Source organism: Microtus oregoni, unplaced genomic scaffold, assembly GCF_018167655.1.
Source record: "Microtus oregoni isolate MIOR12 unplaced genomic scaffold, Mior012 000005F_ref0000423, whole genome shotgun sequence".
Lineage (NCBI taxonomy): Eukaryota > Metazoa > Chordata > Mammalia > Rodentia > Cricetidae > Microtus > Microtus oregoni.
The window spans coordinates 19,505,241-19,524,977 of NW_024543064.1; the positions used below are offsets into that span (position 1 = coordinate 19,505,241).

The window sequence follows — 19,737 nt, forward strand, 5'->3', positions numbered from 1 at the left end:
CTCCTGTCTTCTTCAGTTTATTGACCATGGACTGGGAGTGGAACGGAAGTGAGTTAGAGAACCTGACCCTAGCACTCTGAGTTAGGGCCTAAAGTTCCCTCGGGTCTGCCTGGGTGACCTGGAAGGGAGAAGTGCCTTTGGGTCGGGTGAGAAGCCCCACAGCGCTCCCGTTCAGATCAGGTCAGCAGAAAGGCAGGTCAGGAGAGGAGAGGTGAGCAGTTGCTGTGGGCGGGAAAGCCGCAAAGCTCCGATGTGGCGGGAGCCACGAAGCCACTGAAGTCTGAGTACAGTGGCCTCAGAGATGCGCTTCACGAGGGGCACCCAACACCTCAGATCTGAAAGCGGGAACCGAGCACATCAAGGGCTCAGGTCACAGCCGAGGTGTGCACGATCGGAGGCAGGGGCATAGTGCCTCCACTAAAAACCCAGATCTAATAAGGGAAAGTTCTCCAAGCCCCAGTGATTCAAGGTGGGGCCCAAAGGAAACCCGCTGGCGAGGAGCCGGCGCGAGCTGGGTGGGAAGGGCCGCAGGGAGTCCGGCTGGACTAGTCCACGGCCCGCGCACCTTGCAGGCAGAGACTTGCACTAGCGCTCCGAAGCCTTCAGCTTACGGCCCAATCACAGGACGGGGTTTCCACAGAGTCCGCCTCCGGAACCTGATTAGCCAATGGGAGAGCGAACGGCGAGTATGTCCCGCCTCCCGCTCCGGGGGCCCAGCTACACCTCGCGGAAAGACGAAGCTGAGTCCCCGCGGTCCGCGAAGCACAGCGGGGCGGGGCCTTCCCGGTTTCACTCCGACAAGTTGTCACCCGCCCGACTCGGGAGCTCGTCCCCCACCCCCGGGAGCAACGGGACAGGGCGGGGTCGTGCGCAACATTTAGTTTCCTCCCTTTGAGTCATCGGCTCACCTGGCGGTGTCTGCTGGAAAAAGTCCAAGACGCTCCTCGCCGAGCATCATTGGCTGGTGAGCATCATTGGCAGACCAGCCGCTGGTCGCCAGCAGGCTTAAGTTATGACCCTGATTCGCTTTGCAGCCCGGAGAAACCATGACATCGCCGTGCGCTTCAGTTTCCCTTTTGTATCGCTAAAGGTTCCCCAGTTATGCAAAGTGAAAAGCGGGGGCCCTGCTTGGGTGTAAGGCTTAAGCTGCCGCGCTTGAGGCTTTTAAAGTTTGGATCCTCTTTTGAAAACGGTTAGGAGTGGGAATTTAAGAAGTTCCTTTCTAGGCAGAGCACGGTGGGCCGTGCCTTTAACCCGAGCACTCTGAGGCAGGGTGGAATTTTCTGAGTTCCAGGTCAGCCTGGTCAATGTAGCAAGCTCCAGGTTATCCAAGGCTACATAGCAAGAACCTATCTATAAAAACAAAACTACATAAATAAAAATTTCAAAGTCCAGCCGGGCGATGGTGGCGCACGCCTTTAATCCCAGCACTCGGGAGGCAGAGGCAGGCGGATCTCTGTGAGTTCGAGACCAGCCTGGTCTACAAGAGCCAGTTCCAGGATAGGCTCCAAAGCCACAGAGAAACCCTGTCTCGAAAAACCAAAAAAAAAAAAAAAAAAAAAAATTTCAAAGTCCAATTCTAGCCAGGCGGCAGTGGCGCCCGCCTTTAATCCTAGCACTTGGGAGGTGGAGGCAGGTGCATCTCTGAGTTCCAGGCCAGCCTGATCTACAGACTGAGTTCCAGGATAGCCAAGACTATGGAAACCCTGTCTCGAAACAAAACAAAAACTTCAAGTCTAGGCAGGGCATGGTAGCACAAGCATTTGGGAGGCAAGAGCAGGCAGATCTCTGTGAGTTTGAGGCTAACCTGGGCTACATAGGGAGTTCCAGGCCAGCAGGGCTATATAGTGAGATCCTGTCTCCAAATAAAATAAACTAAAATAAAAAGGATGTTCACTGGAGCAGTGGATGGTACGTGCGTACTAAACATTAATCCTTCCAGGAGCTGGGGTGTGGCTCAGCTTATCGAACTTCCAAGGACCTGGGCTCAGGCCCCAGTGCTGGAAGGGGAGATGACCCTGGGAAATGTTAGGGTGAAGTCTTCTGGCTAGTGTCAGTCCTTCTGGGATTTATTCAGAATTTCTGACCCGAAACACAATGAGCATTTGGTCCAATCATTACTAAAGTTGCTCTTGGTGCTCTTTGGGCCTCCTAAGAAAGCTGGTTTGGGGCTGGAGAGGTGGCTCCGTGGTTAAGAGCCCTGACTATTCTTTCAGATGACCCGGGTTCAACGTCCAGCACCCACGTGGCGGCTTACAACTGTCTGTGATTCCAGTTCCAGGAGACCTGAAACTTCCCATGGCAAAACACTAATGCACATAAAATTAAAGAAAGGAAGGAAGGAAGGAAGGAAGAAAGAAAGCAAGCAAGCTGGCTTGGCAGCAAGAAGGACTCTTTTTGGGAAAGTTAAGTGAGCTCAGCCCAGACTTACTGGGTTCTCCAGAGTCCAGGTTTGGCTACACTACACCTATAGTATTCTTGTTAGGGGCTCCTGTTACAGCCCCTAGCTCTTGAGGGAAGCTGCAGGATGTCTTTGGAGTCTTCGGAGCTTTCCGGGTCCTCCGCTTTCTCATTTCCTGGTGATGTGTGGGATTTCAGGGTTCCCAAGCCACAAAGAGTCTGGGTGAGGGCAGGGATCTCCCTTCGTCTCTGGAGGTGACCCGGTTTCTTGCCACCAGACAGGTCTGGTGACTTTCTCTTAATGGGATCGGTCCTGGGAAAGGGACTCCCGTCTCTCAGCGCCTCTGCCTTCCGTGTGTCAACTCCAGACCATGCCTGGCTGCCCTACACTGGAAGTGAGCGGACAAGAGCTGCCCTTAGGTGGCCTGTTGGGTCAAGGATGTTCACCTGAGGTGCCCTGCTCTGACCGTTCATAGCTCCAGATGTTAGCTGTTTTAGGCTGTAACCTCCCTCCAAGGTGGTTTCAGAACTCTCTGTCTATGGCATGTTAAAAAAAAAATTATGGGGTGAAGAGATGGTTCGGCAGTTAAGAGCACTAGCTGAGTCTGGTTTCCAGCACCCACTTGGCGTCTGACAACTGTCTGCAACGCTGACTCCAGGGGTCTGATGCATTTCTGAGTTCCGTGGACACAGGCACGAGTGTGCTACACAGGCAAATATGCAGATAAAACGCCCATATAAGTAAAAATAAATTTTTAAAAAAGTTTTTAAAATGATGGCCATCTTTTCCTTAGTCTAGGTGTGATATTCAAAAAGTTTCGGTCCCACTGGGTGTGGCGGCCTACACCTTTAATCCCAGCACTCGGGAGGCCAGGTGGAGGTAGATCTCCGAGTGTTCAAACCCTAACAAAGTCCCTTTTGGGACTGCAAAAGGTTGCCTCAGATAGCCACACAGGTAAGAATGCCGAGTCCCACTGGAAATCGGTGGTTCCATTCTCCTCTTCTACGTGGATCATGTTATCTTAAGTGTCAGGAAATTATCATATTTCTCTCAGAGAGTTTCCTAACACGCTGGCTTTGTCCTGTGTGTCCTATGGTGATCTCAGTAATGTTTCTATGAGAGGACTGAGAATTAGGGATGAAGGGGACACCCGCACAGCACTGAGGAGGCTCCCTTCCAGACCCCAGGTTAGGCACAAGCCACACCCAAACGCCTGTTTTCACAGAGAGCCTTTATTAAGTGGGGAAGAGAAGATGAAGCGACTTCTGCCTGACTGGGGCAGCAAACAGCAGCTAATGGCCTTGCAGGGGTCATTCTTTTTTTCCTTTGTTTTTTGGAAACAGGGCTCTGGCACCTCTCCTGGAACTCATTCTGTAGACCAGGCTGGCCTCAAACTCCCAGAGATCCACCTGTCTCTGCCTCCCAAGTGCTGGGATTAAAGGCGTGCGCCACCACCCGCCTGCAGGTGTCCTCTTTAGAAGATAAAGGGGAGGTCTGCCTTAGAAGGGGCCAGGGCTCTTTGTCAAGGAGGTAGGCGCTGAGGGAGAAGGCGAAGGGGACGAGGGGAAAGGGGCAGGGATATTTGTCCCAGAGGGAGGCAGATGTGGCACATAGAAAATGGAAGTTCATAAAGGTAAAGAGGGAAACTGTGTTAGGATGAGGGGTTTCATTTTAATTGGGCGTGCTAATTAAGTGAACCAAAGGGGGCTTCTGATTGGTGGGCTTTGGTAGTCAGCCTCAGGAGGAGGAAGTGGCTAAGAATGTCATCTAACAGTTTTTAGCAAGGCAGAGGGACTGGGGAGAAGACCAAGGCCTGCCAGAACCACATGCTCAAGTGGGGCAAGTGTCCCTTCAAGGGGTTATGGCCATTTTTTTTTTTTCCAGCCAGGCATGGTGACAACAGCCTTTAATCCCAGCACAGAGGACAAGTTGTCCTCAGCTAGAGTGGGAGTCTGAGGCTAGCCTGGGCTACATGAGATCCAATCTAAGTAATAATAACAATTTGAGTGGCACAGGAAAGACATGCAATCTAAAATTATCTAAAAAATATATTTACTACGTTTTAGTTTTTTTTTTTTTTTTTTTTTTTTATCGAGACAGGGTTTCTCTGTAGCTTTGGTGCCTGTCCCGGAACTAGCTCTTGTAGACCAGGCTGGCCTCGAACTCCCAGAGATCCGCCTGCCTCTGCCTCCCTAGTGCTGGGATTAAAGGCGTGCGCGACCACCGCCCGGCTTACGTTTTAGTTTTTTTTTGAGATAAGGTTTCACTCTGAAGCCAAGGTTGCCCCGAACTCACTATGTAGCTCAGGCGAGACTCCAAGTTATTATTCTCCTGCTTCAATCTCCCAAGTGCTGGGGTCACAGGTGTGAGCCATCAAAGCCTGGCTTCATTCTTTTCTTTGTTTCCTAGACTGGGTCTCATCAGCCTAGGCTGCCTTGAACTTGGTGTAGAGCAGAGGGTGTCCTTGAACTCCTCACCCTCCCGGCCAGCTTTCCAGGTCCTAGTTTTGAAGAGTGTGCACCAACATACGTACACCAGGGCTGCCCTTATGTATCCCTGCACCAGCAAGAAAATCAAAGTGGCTCTGTAGACCCAAACGTGCAGGTGACCGACACCAACAATACCTCAGAACCAACCAGGCATCTTAGGGTGCCAAGACCTTTTCAGGCCCCTGTGACTTCTTCCAGGAAAGCAAAGTACTCTTCCCCAGAAACACACATGTGTGCACACACATACACTCATATGCACACTCAAACACACATACATATACACAGTACACATATACACATACACACACAAACACGCATATTCACATGCATGCAGATGCACATATACACTTACACACACTCCTATACATACACTCACACAGACATATCCACACACGCGCATGCACCCACAAGCACGTGCGCACATTCACAGACACAAGAGTGTTTGACATCAAATGTCCCAGGCCTTCCCAGGAAGCCTGAATTTCAGATGTTAGCATCAAGATGGCTCTTCTGACCAACCCTCCTCCACTCCACCCCATCCATCCACTTCCTCCCTGCATCCTGCTCCAGAGTAGGATGCAGTAATAGCTTCTTTTGTCCTGAGCAACAGAGATGCAGGATGCAGTCATAGCCTCTGTTGTCCTGAGCAACCTGGGTCAGGCATGCTCATGTCTTTATCCTCAGGGTATTGCATGGAATCATATCTCTTTTACCCATGAAGCAACTGGGGCTCAGAACAGCTACATAACTCAAGAGCCAAGGTTAGACCACTGCTCATGCTGGGCGTGGGACAGGAGCTGACTCTCAGGCCCATGGTCTTGGAACCACAACAGGTTCTTTTCAGGCTGTTCAGAAGCTGCCGTCAGGCAGAACCCAGGTGGCAAGGGTTTCCTGTTTCCACACACTGTAGCTAAAATAGCCACACATATGTCTGTTTTGGGTGTTGGGGTTTCGTGAGTTAAAAATACGTTCAAGAAACATGCATTATGTTGTACTATCCGGCTCCTGCTTTGGACTTTCTTAAAAACCAAAAAAAAAAAAAAAAAAAAAAAGAGGAAAAAGAAAAGGGCTTATTCTAGTCTCCTCCACTCCAGGCCCCAACAGAAAGGAATCTTCTTCCAAGGACTCTGAGGCAGACCTGTTTCCGCTCACTCGCCAAGTTCAGGTCTCCTTAACCTGTTTTCTCTCTCTGTTCCTGCTCTTCACCTGGTTCTGGGGCCCACACCATCCCCCACCTCTCCTCCGTGTGGGGTGGGGAGGGCAGGTTTGTGCAAGGTAGGTCTCTCTCTCAGGAGCCCCCCTCGCTCCACCTCCCTCCTGAGTCAGGAGCCAGGAATGTGTGTGGGGGAAGCAGACAGGAATGCCACCCTGAGGGTGTCAGGGCCTGATTCATCTCTCCTTCCACCCCGTCTTCTCCTTACAGGGCTGGGAAACCTAAGTCTGTCTGGAGATAAGGGAGCAACCTGGGCTCTCCGCGGCCTGGAGTTAGATCCCTGAGTAGGGCGGACCCTCAGCACAGCACACTCCAGGGCAGGCTGCTGAAGGAGGGGAGAGAAGCTGACCTAAAATCTCTCTATCTGACCAGAGAGACTTTCAGATCAACACGGTGACTTCTGGGGTAACTTCTGAATGGGGGGGGGGGGGAATATTACATTTCAGTCTCTTCGCTGCCTCTGTGACCCATAAAGCAATGTGGACCTGCAAGACTGAAATATTGAAAGATGGGGAGGTGGCTCCATCAGGAGGCCCTGAATTCACATCCCAACAGCCACATAAAGAGCTCGTACAGGATTTCTGTCATTCTGGGGCTGCAGGCAAGAAAAAGGGGTCCTTGGGCTTGCTGGTCAGCCAGTCTGCAGAATCAGCGAGCTCCAGGACAGTGAAAGACACCGTTCTGAGGGCTGGCAAGATGGTTCAATAAGTAAAGGCACCTGAGCCGGGCGGTGGTGGCGCATGCCTTTAGTCCAGCACTCGGGAGGCAGAGGCAGGCAGATCTCTGTGAGTTCGAGACCAGCCTGGTCTACAGAGCTAGTTCCAGGACAGGCTCCAAAGCCAGAGAAGCCCTGTCTCGAAAAAAACAAAAAACAACAACAAAAAGAGAAAAGTAAAGGCACCTGCTGCCAAGCCTGAGAACACAAATTCGATCCCTGTGACTCAAAGAACTGATTTCTGTAAGTAGTCCGATAACCTCCACCTTTGCCGCTACTCACTCACTCTCTCTCTCTCTCTCTCTCACACACACACACACACGCAAATGAATAAATGAAAAATATGCTTGTAAAGTTAGAACGGTTAGCGATAGCTCCGGGTTAAGAGTGCTTACTGCTCTTGCAGAGGACCTGGGTTCAATTCCCAGCATCCACTAAGATGGCTCACAATGACCTGTAACTCGCATTCCACAGGATTGATACTCTCTTCTGGCCTCTCTGGCACATTCAATACTTGTGTATATATATTACAAGGCACACACACACACATAATAAATAAATCTTTTTTCTTCTTCTTAAGGCAGGATCTCACTGTGTAGCCCTGGCAGATCTAGAACTTGCTCTGTAGACTAGGCTGTCCTCGAACACAGAAATCACCGGCCTCTGTCTCCCAAACACTGAGATTAAAGGCATGTGTCACCAATGTCCTTCCTACTTTCTATTTAAAATTTTTAAAAATAACATTTATTAATTTGTGTGTATGTATGTGTGAACCCTATGTGGAGGTCAGAGGACACTTGTCTAAATCAGTCAACTTAGAGGAATCAGTTCTCTCCTTCCACCATGTGGGTCCTGGTGTCCAATCAGGTCCTGAGGCCTGGCAGCACCTTCACCTGCTAAGGACCTCACTGGTCCTTCATTTCTTTTTTCACTTCCAACTTCTTTCTTTCTTTCTTTGATTGATTTGGTTTTTTTCTTTGTGGCTTTGGAGCCTGTCTTGGAACTTGCTCTGCAGATCAGGCTGGCCTCAAACTCACAGAGGCCTGTCTCTGCCTCCCGAGTGCTGGGATTAACCAATATGTGCTCTTAACTGCTGAGCCATCTCTACAGCCTTCAATTATTTTGAGGCCAGTAGCCCGGGCTATCCTTAAACTTGAGTGTAGCTGAGGCTGACCTTGCTAAAATCACAGGCCTCATGTGAGGCCCACTAACCCTCATTCCTTTTTGTTTGTTTTGCTTTTTCAAGACAGGGTTTCTCTGCGTAACAGCTCTGGTTGTTTTAGAACTTGCTTTGTAGACCAGGCTGGTCTCGAACTCACAGAGAGCCGCCTGCCTCTGCCTCTCAAATTCTGGGATTGAAGGTGTGTGCCACCCCTCCGCTACCTCAGTGTAACCCCTCGTTAGCCTGGATGTTTGGAGTTGTAGGCAGTTCCCCAGCTGGAAGGAACACAAAGACTGAAAACAAGATACAGCACCCCAACTCTGGCAGGAGTGAGGCTGAGGAGCAATGCCTTACTCTGGAGTTCTTCTACGCAGGGCGGGAAATTGCGGTGGGCACCCCAGGTGTAAAAGAGGAGAAAAAGAGGTCCAAAATGGGTCCTTGGTGCTGGGGTGGGCTGAAGTCACTCTTGCCCCCCCCCCGTGGGAAAGGGTGGAAACTCTGGCCAGTCCCCCATCCCTTTCTCCTTTGCATGGCCCCCGTGGGTAAGGCTGGGTGAGCACCAAGCCAGGAGTCCTTCTGAGACCTCCTCATGCCACGCTACCTTCCAGCCCCTGAGGGTCTCCAGTTCGAAGCTGAGGAACACTAACAGTGCTCAGCAGGGGTGGCCAGGGAAGGCAAGGCGACCTGTGAGCTGTCAAGTGGCATTTCTGGAAAGCACTGTGGTGGCATGATTCTAGAGCCTGAGGTAGGAACGTCAGCAGCTTAAAAACCAAAAAAACTAACGTGTGTGTGTACGTATGTGGGGGCACATTTCTGTCACGGCGTGCAGGGGAGAGTGAGGGACAACTGAGTTTTAGATGTGTGCTCTATCACACCTGGCTTAAAATCTTTTAAAAAACACATTAATTTTGTATGTGTATGCACATGTGTGTTTAGGTCAGATGAAAATTTGCCTGAGTCAGTCAGCCACAAGAATCAATTTTCTCCTTCTATCTGTAGATCGTGGGGCTTGAACTCAGGTCATCAGGTATCTTTCACCGACTGAGCCCATCTCACTGGCTTCTCCCCCCCCCCCCCCAGTTTGTTTGTTTCCTTCTATTTTTTACAAATTTGTATTTTGGTGGGCAGTGGTGGCGCACACCTTTAATCTCAGTACTTGGGAAGCAGAGGCAGGCGGATCTCTGTGAATTTGAGACCAGCCTGGTTCACATAGCGAGTTCCAAGATAGACAGGACTCTTACACAAAGAAACTGTCTCAAAAAAACCTAGCAACTCGCTTTTGCTAGTTTGTATGTGTATCAGAGTCAGATTTCATGTAGTGCAGGCTAGTCTTGAACTTGCTAAGTACCAAGAGCTGACCATCATCTGATCTTCCCACGTCTGGGGCTACAGATGTGCACCATGCAGCGTGGATGAGAACGACTTCAATTCATTGAAGAAGAAAAGCATGCTTGCTGTCACACCAAAGCCTCAAAATAAGTTATAGCTGGCTACCCACCCTCTCTGGGAGGGCGGCAAAGCCGCAATGATGCCTTCAGCCCCTGCATGTGGTTTGTCCTGGTGTCTTAGGGTCTGTGATGGGCAAGCATCAAAACCCATGACAAGGCTACTGGCGCTCCCACCCAGACAAGGCATCTGCCTGGCAGCCTGGGCGTCAGGATTCCTGGGCTCCAGGCCCCACGAATGACTCATAGCTAACCCCAGACTGTGCCTCCTGGTCTCAGTTTCCCCGGATTGCTCTGTTGGTACCACCTACCACGCGGGGTATTAATAGGGGTGAGGCGCTTTGAACTCCTCAGATGAAAGGGGCTGAGGAAACAGCACCCGGTTATTAGCCCTCCACATCCTGGCGTGGGAGCTGAGGCTGGCCGCCCCTCTTCTGTTCTCGGCTATGGCTGCCCACACTGGGAAGCAAAGATGAACCACCTGTCTCCCTGCCACTTCCCAATCACTCTGCTAAACTGCATTCTCCTGTTGCCTGAAACCCACCGTCAATTCAGTTGGCACCCATAAACCACGTACAGATGTCTCAACTTTCCCTCTTGCTGACTACAGACCCCACAGGTGATGGCTGTAACTTTTTACATACACCAAAGAGGGGGTACTCCAGAGTCAGCAAAGAAAGCTATGACAGAGCCAGGCCAGTGACACTTCTACCTTGTCTTTGGGTTGCTGTAAGAGGCATGTGAGGAGCCTATGTGTGCATGCTCTTTGCAAAATGCCAAGCCCTGCATACACGTAGCTGTAATGGGTCATCAGATAAAACCTGGCACAAGCGTCCCTTGGCCATCAGGCTCTCACTGATGTTAAGGGCAAAACTAAGTCTATAGTACCACCTACTGGCTAAAAATGCAAACTGCAAGCCCCAGCCACACAGGTGTCTCCAGACAACTTGTCCAAGTAAACATTAAATATTTTCTTTAAACTTAGTTTGGACAAATCTCCTTCTTTAGAGACAGGGCTTCATATATCCCAAACTTCCTGAAACTCACTACATAGCTAAGGCTTCAACTCCTGATTCTACTGACTCCACATCTCTAGTGTTGGGATTAGAGGCACTTACAACCACATGAAATTAAAATAACTTCAGTTTTTATCTTTACTTTATTTGCATTGCTGTTTTGCCTGGATGTGTGTCTGTGTGAGGGTTGGATCTTCTGGAACTGGAGTTACAGACAGTTGTGAGCTGCCATGTGGGTGCTGGGAACTGAACCCTGGTCCTCTGGAATTTGCTTTGTACAGCAGACTGGCCTCGAACTCAAGAGTTTCACCTGCCTCTGCCTCCAGAGTGTTGGGATTGAAGGCGTGTGCCTCTATCACCTGTCTAATCTTTCAAATATTAGCCCCAAACAGAACAAAACTACATAATATGTAGGATAAAATAAAGCAAGCATTAAGTCAGGTCTGGCTAGGAACAGTCACCTGCGCATGCCTGACCTTAAGGCTCAGTTAACCCTGAAGAATGGCCAAATCACAGGACAAGTGCTGAGAACCCACACCTGAGCTGAGCTGTGTGAAACCATGACCTGGATGCAGAAACAAGCGGGGCCGCCATGATGGCTCAGCAGGTAAAGGAACATGTCACCAAGTTCAATAACCTGAGGGCAGCTCCCAGAATTCAGAAGAGAAGCAGCTTACATGACCTAACTATCCCCTGACCTCCACAGGTGTGCCTGCCTGTCACACAGACATTGTGCACAAACACAAAATAAATGCAATGAAAACAAAACAAAGACGCAGGGTTATTTGCAGGGACAGAGACAATTCTTTTCTTTTGCTCCAAACCCCTGGTTCCAGAGACTTGAAGAAAAGTTTGAAGCCCACAAAAAGCAGGGAATAATCTCACATCCCAACACACCCCACCGCAGCCCCAATAGAGACAGTTCCCAACTTTCAGGCAGCATTTTGTGGGGGCAAGGCTCCAAGCTTGGGGCACCACTGAGGGTGCAATGTCTGGCTTTTTATTGGAAGTCCTTTGCAGGATGATCTTCCTCCGCCAGGCTGGACACGGCTTTGGGTGGCAATCCGGCGGTCATCCAGGCTGGACACGTCTTTGGGTGGCGATCCAGCGGTCATCCAGACCCAGCTGCTAGAGCTGCATGGCTTCCTGCTCTGCCGTCTGGTCCGAGGATGCTAAGTACTTCTCCTGGATGCCCAGAGTGCTGGAGGAAGGCAGGTCAAGGCTTGGGTCGCAGGCAGGGATGAGGGACTGGCCTGGGCAGGATCTGACCTCTCCTGATGACTGCCACCCAAACACTGTCCTAGTTCCCACAGCTGGATGTGAGGCCTTCAAACATCCCTTCCCTGGGGTTCCTGTTTCTTCCCCACACTGCCGATACCAAAGGACCAGAGAGCACCAGCATCCAGCTTTGTATGGCATATGCTCGAGACAGACCAGGGTGTTCAAATCCTGCCCGTTGCTTCCTTTCCTCTTCTGAAGAATTACATGAGAGCCATGACTATAAAATGAGCGCCTCCTCACCTGGCACAGCTGCCGCAGTGACTGTTACCCCCTCCTCACCTGGCACAGCTGCCGCAGTGACTGTTACCCCCTCCTCACCTGGCACAGCTGCCGCAGTGACTGCTGTTACCCCCTCCTCACCTGGCACAGCTGCCGCAGTGACTGTTACCCCCCTCCTCACCTGGCACAGCTGGCGCAGTGACTGTTACCCCCCTCCTCACCTGGCACAGCTGCCGCAGTGACTGCTGTTACCCCCTCCTCACCTGGCACAGCTGCCGCAGTGACTGCTGTTACCCCCTCCTCACCTGGCACAGCTGCCGCAGTGACTGCTGTTACCCCCTCCTCACCTGGTACAGCTGCCGCAGTGACTGTTACCCCCTCCTCACCTGGCACAGCTGCCGCAGTGACTGTTACCCCCTCCTCACCTGGCACAGCTGCCACAGTGACTGCTGTTACCCCCTCCTCACCTGGTACAGCTGCCGCAGTGACTGTTACCCCCTCCTCACCTGGCACAGCTGCCGCAGTGACTGTTACCCCCCTCCTCACCTGGCACAGCTGCCGCAGTGACTGCTGTTACCCCCTCCTCACCTGGTACAGCTGCCGCAGTGACTGTTACCCCCTCCTCACCTGGCACAGCTGCCGCAGTGACTGTTACCCCCCTCCTCACCTGGCACAGCTGCCGCAGTGACTGCTGTTACCCCCTCCTCACCTGGTACAGCTGCCGCAGTGACTGTTACCCCCCTCCTCACCTGGCACAGCTGCCGCAGTGACTGTTACCCCCTCCTCACCTGGCACAGCTGCCGCAGTGACTGTTACCCCCTCCTCACCTGGCACAGCTGCCGCAGTGACTGTTACCCCCTCCTCACCTGGCACAGCTGCCACAGTGACTGCTGTTACCCCCTCCTCACCTGGTACAGCTGCCGCAGTGACTGTTACCCCCTCCTCACCTGGCACAGCTGCCGCAGTGACTGTTACCCCCTCCTCACCTGGCACAGCTGCCGCAGTGACTGTTACCCCCCTCCTCACCTGGCACAGCTGCCACAGTGACTGCTGTTACCCCCTCCTCACCTGGTACAGCTGCCGCAGTGACTGTTACCCCCTCCTCACCTGGCACAGCTGCCGCAGTGACTGTTACCCCCTCCTCACCTGGCACAGCTGCCGCAGTGACTGTTACCCCCTCCTCACCTGGCACAGCTGCCGCAGTGACTGTTACCCCCCTCCTCACCTGGCACAGCTGCCGCAGTGACTGTTACCCCCTCCTCACCTGGCACAGCTGCCGCAGTGACTGTTACCCCCCTCCTCACCTGGCACAGCTGCCGCAGTGACTGCTGTTACCCCCTCCTCACCTGGCACAGCTGCCGCAGTGACTGCTGTTACCCCCTCCTCACCTGGCACAGCTGCCGCAGTGACTGTTACCCCCCTCCTCACCTGGCACAGCTGCCGCAGTGACTGCTGTTACCCCCTCCTCACCTGGCACAGCTGCCGCAGTGACTGCTGTTACCCCCCTCCTCACCTGGCACAGCTGCCGCAGTGACTGTTACCCCCCTCCTCACCTGGCACAGCTGCCACAGTGACTGCTGTTACCCCCTCCTCACCTGGCACAGCTGCCACAGTGACTGTTACCCCCTCCTCACCTGGCACAGCTGCCGCAGTGACTGTTACCCCCCTCCTCACCTGGCACAGCTGCCGCAGTGACTGCTGTTACCCCCTCCTCACCTGGCACAGCTGCCGCAGTGACTGGTACCCCCCTCCTCACCTGGCACAGCTGCCGCAGTGACTGTTACCCCCTCCTCACCTGGCACAGCTGCCGCAGTGACTGCTGTTACCCCCTCCTCACCTGGCACAGCTGCCACAGTGACTGTTACCCCCCTCCTCACCTGGCACAGCTGCCACAGTGACTGCTGTTACCCCCTCCTCACCTGGCACAGCTGCCGCAGTGACTGTTACCCCCCTCCTCACCTGGCACAGCTGCCACAGTGACTGCTGTTACCCCCTCCTCACCTGGCACAGCTGCCGCAGTGACCACTGTTACTTTCTTTTTTCTACCAAGGCAGAGAACTCCTACTCTCTGTTTGAGCCACAAGGGTCTCCGCCCTCCCTCTGGGACACAACACAGGTCAATTCACAAAAGGAAAAGAGCAGACATTGCTAACACTGGCTGCCCACGCGCCATCGCCTTGGTTCTCTCAGCCCTGGGGACTGCACGTTCTACCCTACCATTCTAGCCACTGTCCCCATGGCCTGACACAGATCACTAGCCCCAAATTACAGCCACTCAGTGCATTTTCCACACATACAGGACTCTCCTGAAATGACCCTCAGCTCTCAGAGAATTGGAGGAAGATCAGGAGTTCAAGACCAGCCTGCACTACACGGGGTTATAGGCCAGCTAGAGGTGAAGAAACCCTATGTCAACCTAAATAAACCCTTACCTTTGAGCTGATGACTATACGTACTTCCCTCCACTCTGGTGCTGGGCATCAACCCAAGGCCTCATGGTAGAAGGCTAGCATTGTATCCTTGGCTACACCCCAGCCTCCATCACAGACCCATCTCCTTCCCCATACCCTGGTGCCTCTTCTCCATTTTCATGCAGGACACCAGCAAACTGAACCCCTCACCTTCCTCCCAATGCCACTTCATCTCTAGGCTTCTGTGTCTGCCACTTCTCTGGTGTCCCCCTAAGGATACGAGGAGAAATGAAAGTCAGCTCCCATGGCAGCAGACATCATGGCCTCCAGGCTTCGCTGCTCTTGAACCCCAAAACAGTAGCCATTGGCTTTATCCACAGCCTGTAGGACTCGCTGGATGCTGTCCTTGTCCTGAGCAGAGAAGAGAGGGAACACAATGAGTAAATCAAGCGTGGAGGGCTGAGGCCATGCCTACTGCTCTCCTCTAGCTCCTCCCATGATGATTTCACCTGCACTGTCCTTGGCCTAGAGGAGTCTAGGAGGCTTCCCAGGAGGCTCGCTGGCCAACTGTCCAGATTAGAAGAGACCAGCTCCTCCATGCCATCACTGCCTAGGGTTTTCTCCTTAGGGCAGAGCAGCAGTTAACTATCCTAGGATAACTGTCCCACTGCTCCTGCTGGGCTAACCAGCCTTCAAGGTCAGAAGTCAGTGAAGGGTGAGGTCCTGTCAGTGTTAGAGACAGCACTCCTGTCAGGGAGGCACCGAGCAAACACCTCTGTTACTTGGCTCATAAGGATTTCCTCATCCTATACACCAGTGAGAACAGCCCATATTTCTCAATGAAGGATGCAGAACAGAGTAACGCACGTGCAGCCCTCGGCACAGTGCTAGCAGGGACAGCTGCAGAGAGTGGTGGCTGGCACGCCCACTTTCTCCTGCTCTCCTTCTCGTGCAGGAGACAAGTGTGGTGTGAGTGCCAAGTCGGCTCAAGCCCCCCACCACAGAAAGGAACTTAAGACCACCGTGTCTCCTGGGTTAGCTCTGTCACAAGCAAGATGAGAGGCATGGAGATTGGGGGCATTCTGCAAACTCATAACATAGATGCACAGTGAAATGGACCCAAAAATCTGTGCCCTGGGTCCTGGCTAAGTTTTTGCTGTGACTCTGGACTCACGCATGTTCATTTACACTTAGGGGGTATGTGCAAAGGAGCCCTGCGGAGTCAGCACCACAGGACTAAAGTCTGTGTTCTGCTTTTTACTGGGATCCTGCGCCCACTGCACCTGGTCCTGAAAGTCAGCCAAGGACAGACCCAGGACGCAGACTGTTCCTGGAGCCATCAAATCTTATGTCCTTGGCCCCTGAGAGCTGCAGCCACAGGGAAGAGATATCTCCTATCCAATACCTGGATGTTCAGAGGGATAAAGGAGACCAGGCTGTAGTCTTCGATGAGCTGGACCAGCTTCTCATTGAGCTGACGGTAGTGACTGAAGAACGGGTCAGATGCCAGGTGCTCAAGCAGGTAGGAGAGGTCCAGGACTTCCGTGTAGTAGTCCAGGTTGAAGGCTGAGGAGAGAGGGCAGAGTCAGAAGCCACTGACGCCAGCTAAAGACCTCAGGACTGGAGGAGCTGAGCCGTAGCTCCACGACAATGTGTTTAGCATTCGGAAAGGCTTGGGTTCTACTTCTGGCACCCAAAGGGGGATTAAAAACTGTAACCAGGGGTGGGAATTTAGCTCAGTGCTAGAGCACTTGCCTAGCAGGCACATGGCCCTGGGTTTGGTCCTCAGCTCTGGGAGAAATCACAACCAATGGACTTGCCTGGTATACATGAAGTGATGGGTTCTGACCGAGCACTGTGCAGCACTAGGGACAAGAAAGACCCGATGCGTGGGGCTTTATCTTGTTTGTTTCTTTGTCATTGCTTTTTTCCGAGACAGGGTCTCATCTCTCAGCTCTGGCTGGCCTGTCACTATGTAGCTGCTCAGGTGGCTTTCCCAGCAGTTCCCCTGCCTCAGACCCCTGCATGCTGAGATTACAGGCATGAGTGTCATACTGGCTCCAGTACCTACACACACTAAAATACTTGCTGGTGTAGTGAAATGATGTCAGTGAGGAGAAAAACATTCGCCAGGCGGTGGTGGGACACACCTTTGATCCCAGCACTCAGGAGGCAGAGACAGGATCTCAGTAAGTTTGAGGCTAGCCTGGTATACAAAGTGAGTTCCAGGACAGCCAGGACTGTTACATCCTGTCTCTCTCTCTCTCTTTTTTAAAAATTATTTATTATGTATAGTGTTCTGTCTGCATGTATGCCTGCCCGCCAGAAGAGGGCACCAGATCTCATTATAGATGGTTGTGAGCCACCATGTGGTTGCTGGGAATGGAACTCAGGACCTCTGGAAGAGCAGCCAGTGCTCTTAACCTCTGAGCCATCTCTCCAGCCCGAAAAACCCTGCCTCAAACAATAAATAAAATAAATAAAGAAAAGAAAAGAAAAGAAAGGAAGGAAGGAAGGAAGAAAGAAAATGAAAAGAAGTATTCTCTTGGCCTGGTAGCACAGGCTGGTAATCCCAGATACAAGGACAGCCAAGGCAAAAGGGTTGGAAAGTCAAGGATAGCCTAGACTACACAGTAAATGTAAGGTCAGTCTGGGTAATTTAGTGAAACTCTGATCCAAATGGAAGAACCCTGTGAGATTGCTCGGTGAAGACAGACACTCGGAGCCAATCCTGACAACCCGAGTTATCTCTGGGAGCCACACAGAGGTAGAAAACCAATCCACACAAGTTGTCCTGACCTCCACACAAACATGTACCCCACATAAATGAAGAAATCTAATTTAAAGGGGGCAGCTTGAGAGGTTAAGAGTGTTTGCTACTCTTCCAAAGGACCTGAGTTCGGTTCCCAGTATCCACACGGGAGGCTCATAACTGTAACTTCATCTCCAGGCGATCACATGACCTCTTCTGGCCTCCCTGGGGACACACATATGTATGGCATACAGTCACACAACACACATAGATTTTTAAATATTTTAAAACACTAGATTCCTTCCTTCCCTTTCTAGAGAGGGTCTCACGTAGCCCAGGCTGGCCTTGAACCCGCTCCTCCTGTCTTATCTCCCAAGTACTGGGATTACAGACACGTCGTCATCGTACCAACGGTCACTTGGGCTCCTTGGAAAGTCGCTCCCAAAGATGAGTGGACTCTGGGCTGACCTCCCTCCATGTCCTGACTAGGCAAGGTCCCTTCCATGTCACTCCCAGCCCCCTCCCTGCTCATATGCTAGACATTTCTTCTCTTGGCTCCTTCATGGTTTCAGATTTTTAAGGAACAGACGCCATTAGCACAGCAGAAAAAAAAATGCTGATCATCGAGACACTACCCATTGAGTCCTACGCATTCTTGCCACCTGAGGATGATGCAGGTATAAGTTGGCCGTCTACAAGCCAGACCCTGGGTCCACCCATGCCTCTGAATCAAGGCTTTCTACCCTCTAGAACATCTGCTGTTTGAGCCACTGGTGGATGGCAGTTTCACTACAGCTGTTTCTGCTAGACCAACACTTCTGCCCCTAGTAGTCAAGCTAGAACAGTCCTCCAGTAGGCCACTTCTCACCAGCCAAGGGTCAGAGTGCCAGGGCTCAGGGCTGTGAGCAGTTATCCACTCCTTCAGCTAGCCACTGTCCTACCACCTTGTCTTAATCGCTCTGCAGCGCTCCTCTGCAATCTCTAGTCTACTCCAGTATCTGGCACAGTGATGCACACGTTAGGAAGACACAGTGGGGCAGCTTCCCTCCTGCTCCAAGCAGGGGCTCTTACCCAGCTTCCCATAGTGTTCAATAAGGTCCATCTTGGAGAGGAGGTTGACATGGGGCAGCTCCACATGCAGCATGGTGGCCAGGGAGGTGCACAGCACTGAGATGAACTTGCCTGGGTCTGTGCAGTAGTGAGAATCCACAAGATGGACAGCCGTCAGCTGTGAGCAGAAGACAGAGGATGAGAGGGAAAGCCGGACCGCAGGGGGAGGGGCTTCAGGGCCACGGGTCCCTTGTGAGATGAGCAGCTTAAGGATCCAGCCTAAGCCTTCCTCAGCTGTGTCCTGCTTCTACTTCCTTGTATGTGTGTGCTTGCAACAGGGCTTTACGGCCTGGAGCATGATCATGCTCTTTCTGCCTCCACAAGCCAAGTGCTGGGACTACAGGCATGTGCCACTTTCCTGGGCTCTTGTATTTAATTCTAATAGCCAGCATCATGTCTTCCGCCCAGAAAATATGCGGGTTTTCTTACAAAGTTCCTTTGTTTCCTCCCTACTATGCTGGGGACCAAATCCAGGGCCTGCGGTCTCTGCTTGTTAGGCAAGATCTCTACCATTGAGCTAAATCTCCAGTCCCTCTTACATAGCGCCCTGCAGTGGGAGACGGGTTCAAATTACACTGCATCTGTCTCTCTACTCTTTCACTACACTTTTGCACACCAACAATTGCTGTAGCCACTCTCTATATTGATCACTTCCATTTAAAATCCCAATTAGGAACTAACACATTTATTCAAAATAAATACAAAACTGAGCCGAGAGGACTTTCCCAGATCACGGAGTTGGTGGCAGAGTTAAAATCAGAACTCAGAGGCTTTAGTTCTGCTCCAAACTCAACTCGGCCAGATCTGGCAGTGTGACTTGGGGGCGTGGCATCAGCCTGCCTCCCTGTCTCAGGGAATCCATCTGCGTTAAAGGGCTTGCCCGACCGAGACGCACCCTGAGGTCCCACTGTGCCATCTGGGAGAAGATATTGCGCAGGGCGGCATGGTGCGTGCAGAGCTCCACCTGGCCGGGGCAGTCGAAGAGAAAGTAGTGGCCTCGGAGGGGCTCGAGCTTGGCGCGCAGCCAGTCCAGGTTGGCTTCCAGGTACTCCATGCAGTAGAGCAGGCCACCGTTGGGGCCCAGGCGCAGCGCGTCCATCACGTCCCCCAGCCCCACCAGCTCGCCCACGTCCACGGCACACTCATAGGGTAGCCCTTCATTAGCTGGGTCCAGGTTCACCACGGCCACGCGCCGGCCGAGCGCGCGCAGGAACTCACTCATGCCCAGGCAGTACGTGGTCTTCCCCGAGCCCGGGGGCCCGATCACCGCCTGCCCGAAGGCCGTGGCCGGGGCGGCCCCCGCCATGGCTGGAGCAGGCCAGCCCACAGGCGCCTCCCGAACTAAAACAAGGAGACTCACGCAGAAAATTAGCAAACTACCCGGCAAGGAAGGGAAAAGCTCCGACTTCTGGACTCCGCCGGAAATGGCTGAGAGGAAGTCCCGCCCACACGTCAACGACGTTGGCCGGCTATGGAGCCCTAGTTACACCGCCCGCCGCCTTCCTCCCGCTGCGGTGTCAGTC

General features: G+C 52.4%; 1 protein-coding gene across 1 annotated transcript; it reads right to left on the reverse strand.

Annotated features, from left to right (window-relative positions):
• Positions 1-10,727: 10,727 nt before the first annotated feature.
• Gpn2 (GPN-loop GTPase 2) lies at positions 10,728-19,655 on the reverse strand. The gene is made up of 5 exons (XM_041652872.1): positions 19,110-19,655; positions 18,176-18,332; positions 15,758-15,918; positions 14,633-14,763; positions 10,728-11,642 (listed from the first exon to the last, which is right to left on the reverse strand). Exons 1-5 carry the CDS (start codon positions 19,518-19,520, stop codon positions 11,570-11,572), a joined length of 933 nt encoding a protein of 310 aa, XP_041508806.1. The 5' UTR covers positions 19,521-19,655; the 3' UTR covers positions 10,728-11,569.
• Positions 19,656-19,737: the final 82 nt, after the last annotated feature.

Bases quoted from the DNA above. Each gene is read 5' to 3' on its own strand.
- Gpn2 (XM_041652872.1), bottom strand. From the start codon at position 19,520: ATGGCGGGGGCCGCCCCGGCCACGGCCTTCGGGCAGGCGGTGATCGGG. The intron at 14,764-15,757 runs GTATTGGATAGG...TTCTCTGCTCAG, and splicing joins TTATCCCTCTGAACATCCAG to GACAAGGACAGCATCCAGCG. The intron at 11,643-14,632 runs GTATCCTTAGGG...GCCTTCCTCCAG, and splicing joins GCTGACTTTCATTTCTCCTC to CACTCTGGGCATCCAGGAGA.